At 52.5% G+C, this 4,278-nt stretch overlaps 1 protein-coding gene across 1 annotated transcript; it reads right to left on the bottom strand.

The window, feature by feature from the left end:
- Nucleotides 1–2,955: 2,955 nt before the first annotated feature.
- Nucleotides 2,956–3,915, bottom strand: LOC134414039 (olfactory receptor 14C36-like). The gene has a single exon (XM_063148033.1). The coding sequence runs from the start codon at nt 3,913–3,915 to the stop codon at nt 2,956–2,958; it is 960 nt and encodes a 319-aa protein (XP_063004103.1).
- Between the last annotated feature and the right edge of the window lie 363 nt (nt 3,916–4,278).

Raw genomic sequence — 4,278 nt, 5'->3', positions numbered from 1 at the left:
TGTTTAGTCCAGGACAATCAATGAATATGTGTGCAAAATACAGAAATAGTCAGAAACTTTCCTGTGGTCAGCATGCAGGGCTTTGGGAGGAACTCTCTCCCATGCATCCAGCTGAATTAAGAATGCTGCTTCTTAATGCTACACTGGGGTTAAGGAGTTTTCTGTTTCACCAAGTTTTCCGTAGCCCTCCCAATGCCAAGGAAAGCTCTGTGTCCTGCTGTTCACAAACAGAGAAGGGCTGGTGGCAGATGTGGGGCTCGGAGGTTGCCTGGAGCACAGTGACCATGAAATAATCAAGTTTTCAATGTTCTGGGAAAGAAGGAGGGACAGCAACAAAACTTCTACACTGGAATTAGGAAGGGCAGACTTTGGCCTATTTAGGATGCAGATTTGGGGAGTACTGAATCAGGCACTGATTTTTTTTAAGGAAAACATCCCTTAAAAACAAAGGGGTCCAGGAAGGATGGACACATTTCAAGGAAGTAATCTTAAGGGGGAAGGAGCAGCCTGTCCCAGTGTGGCAAAAGATGAGCTAGTGAGGAAAATGACTGGCCTGGCTGGCCGTGGAGATTTTGTGGGAACTCAAGGGTAACAAGAGGTGCATCAACTTTGGACAGAAGGTCAAGTAGCTTAGGAAATGTTTAAGAATGTTGTGAAGTCCTGCAGAAAAAAAGTCAAGAGGTGAAAGCTCAATTAGAGTTTACCCTGACCATTTCCATGAAAAAAAAATAGACAGTGTTCCACAATTAAATTAATAGCAAAACATAGGCTAAGGAGAACCTCTACTCTTTACTGGATGCAGTGGGGAATATAGTAACTAAAGATAAGGAGAAGTCAGAGCTACTTAACATCTTCTTTCTCTCAATTTTTGATATTACGGCAGGCTGTTCTCAGGACAAGTGTTCTGCTGAGCTGGTAGATGGGCACAGGGACCAGAACAGCCACTGTAATCCAGGAGGAAGCAGTTGGTGACCTGTTGAGCCACTCAGATGCTCACAGGTGTGTGGGATCAGATGGGATCCATCCCAGGGGGATGAGGGAGCTGGTGGATGAGCTCCCCAAGCTGCTCTCCATCATTTACCATCAGTGCTGGCTCAGCAGGGAGGTCCCAGAGGACTGGAGGTGCCCATGTGAGCCCATCCCCAAGAAGGGCTGGAAGGAGGATCTGGAGAACTCCAGGCCTGTCAGCCTGCCCTGGGTGCCCAGCAAGGTTATGGAACAGATCACCTTGGGTGCCATGACAGGGCACCCACAGGATGGCCGAGGGCTCAGAGCCGGCCAGCGTGGATTTCATGTCTGCATTGATGATCTGGATGAGGGGATTGTGTCCAACATCAGCAAATCTGCTGATGATACGAAATTGGGTGTGAATTTCGATCTGATGGAGGATGGAGGTAGGAGGTCTCTGCACAGGGCCCTGGACAGGCTGGATCCAGGTGTGGTTTAAAAGGGATGTGTGATCCAACAAGGTGAGGTTTAACAATTCCAAGTGCCGGGTCCTGCACTTTGGCCACAACAACACCTGCAGCGCTACAGGCTGGGGACAGAGCAGCTGGAGAGCAGCCAGGCAAAAAGGGGCCTGGGAGCACTGATGGACATGAGGCTGGGCATGAGGCAGCAGTGTGCCCAGGTGGACAAGAAGGCCAATGGCTCCTGGCCTGGATCAGGAATGGTGTGGCCAGCAGGAGCAGGGCAGGGATTCATCCCCTGTGCTGGGCACTGCTTGGGCAGCACCTCAAGTGCTGTGACTAGTTCTGGGTCCCCTGGGGTGGGGAATTAGAAGAAATTTGTATCAGGAAGAGTAAAGAAAGCAAAGGTGAAGCAGAGGAAATGCTCAGGGCAGTTTGGGGGTGGCTGCCAGGCAGCCCTGGCTCTGAGCAACAGTGTCTGCAGTGGGACAGGAAACTCCCAGCTGATGGGAACAAATTTTCTGGCTGACTGCAGAGGCCACGACAAACCTGACAGGTTTCCCTGGAGTCCCCAAGCCCTTGGTGGCCCCAGGGGTTGATGGCATTTGTGCTCTCTCAGGTTCATGTCCCCACATCAACAGCATGGGGGTGCTCCCCCTGGTGTGTGCAATGCAAACAGGGGCTGCTGAGCCAGTGCTGTCGTGTCTGTGCCTGCAAGGATGGGGCACCAGTGTGAGCTGGGGGAGAGGCCAGGGCTGCAGAGGGGGGATGTTGTTGGCAGCTCCATCAGGATGCTCTGGGACGCTGCCCTGGGCTGTGCAGCGCACTGGGGATGGATCAGCCCCTGCTCTGCTGCTCCTTCCCGTCTGCCCCAGGGCCCATGCAGAGCCCCAGCCATGCTGTTTTCCCCCAGCCTGCCCATGGCCAGCCTGGGGCTGCTCACAGGGCTTTTCTGTGCTGAGCATTGGCCTGGGTGTGTTCTTGAGAGAGTCTGGGCAAGGAGCCTGGAGCCCCCAGGCCCTGGGCTGAGGCGTCAGTGCTGCCCCATCAGTGGCCATGGCGTGTCCCTGCTGCAGCCCCGGCGCTTCTACCCCCAGGACTGTGCCACGCCCCGAGAGCACTCAGGCCCTGCAGCAACACCAGGGCCACCAGGGCAGCAGGGCAAGGCCACGGCAGCAGCACTGGTAACACCAAGTGCTGCTGCTGCTGGGTACAGCTGCTGTGCCAGCACTGATTTGCCCCAGCTCTGCACACAGACATTGCTGCTGCAGCTCCAGAGAAGGAACAGAAGGGCATCTCTTCAGAAAACTCTACTGGGAAGTCCTTTATTTCCTTTAAAGTCACCCAGAGTTCAGCCCCTCATTGACACAGTCTCTGGCCACAGGAAATTTGGAGAGAAAAAAAAATGGGAAATGGCACAAACAATGACATTTTTTTCTGGACTATATTTAAACATAAAACAAAGGAAAATAACCTCCACAGTTTAGCCAAAAAGAAGTAGCAAAGATGACTTTGATTACATTATTTGCAGATATTGCCCAGAATTTTAATGTTTATGAAAGCATGCAGTCATCAGTGTCCACACTGCAGCCTTGAGCTCCTGGTTCCTCAGGCTGTAGATGAGGGGGTTCAGGGCTGGAGGCACCACCGAGTACAGAACTGACAGGGCCAGATCCAGGGATGGGGAGGAAATGTTGGGAGGCTTCAAATGGGCAAATGTGCTAGTGCTGATAAACACGGATAGCACACCCATGTGAGGGAGGCAGGTGGAAAAGGCTTTGTGCCGTCCCTGCTCAGAGGGGATCCTCAGCACAGCCCTGAAGATCTGCACATAGGAGAAAACAATGAACACAAAACAGCCAAATACCGAACAGGCACTCACAGCAAGATGTCCCACTTCCCTGAGTTGGGATTTGGAGCAGGAAAGCTTGAGGATCTGTGGGATTTCACAGAAGAACTGGCCCAGGGCATTGCCACGGCACAGGGGCAGGGAAAATGTATTGGCTGTGTGCATGAGAGCAGTGAGAAAGGCACTGGCCCAGACAGCTGCTGCCATGTGGGCACAAGCTCTGCTGCCCAGGAGGGTCCTGTAGTGCAGGGGTTTGCGGATGGACATGTAGCAGTCGTAGCACATGATGGTCAGCAGATAAAATTCTGCTCCAATGAAGAACATTAAGAAAAAGAGCTGAGCAGCACATCCTTTGTAGGAGATGTCCCTGGTGTCCCAGAGGGAATTGTGCATGGCTTTGGGGACAGTGGTGCAGATGGAGCCCAGGTCGCTGAGGGCCAGGTTGAGCAGGAAGAAGAACATGGGCGTGTGCAGGTGCTGGCCGCAGGCTACGGCGCTGATGATGAGGCCGTTGCCCAGGAGGACAGCCAGGGAGATGCCCAGCAAGAGGCAGAAGTGCAGGAGCTGCAGCTGCCGCGTGTCTGCCAATGCCAGCAGGAGGAAGTGGCTGATGGAGCTGCTGTTGGACATTTGCTGGGGACATGGGGACCTGTTCATGGAGAAAGGACAGTAAAGACTTAGGGGAGGTACCTGTAAACAAAATCAAGGCCATTTCCCATACATCCTCCTCGGTATGAGCACACAGACATGGTCTTTAATGTTTAGGAGTTCTGAGGTTTTCTTTATAAGCTCCCCCCATGTCTCTGCTGGTTGTTTCGGATATAAAAACATAAGCATGTCTGAGGCTCTCAGGGAGAACAGAGTGAGTTCCCTGCATCAAGATGATGAATGCAGACTGAGGAGAGATGGTCTGTAATTTTGACCTGTTCAGAGTTTCTTTGGGCTTTAAACTTTCTCAGATGTAAGGTGACCACCTTCTTATGCTTCCCTTAAAATGCCACCACCTACTGCTGGGAGCAG

This window comes from Melospiza melodia, unplaced genomic scaffold (assembly GCF_035770615.1).
Source record: "Melospiza melodia melodia isolate bMelMel2 unplaced genomic scaffold, bMelMel2.pri scaffold_99, whole genome shotgun sequence".
Taxonomy (NCBI): Eukaryota; Metazoa; Chordata; class Aves; order Passeriformes; family Passerellidae; genus Melospiza; species Melospiza melodia.
The sequence above is the reverse complement of the archived record's forward strand: the minus strand, read 5'-3'. Positions and strand labels throughout refer to the sequence as shown.

Bases quoted from the DNA above. Each gene is read 5' to 3' on its own strand.
- LOC134414039 (XM_063148033.1), bottom strand. From the start codon at position 3,915: ATGAACAGGTCCCCATGTCCCCAGCAAATGTCCAACAGCAGCTCCATC.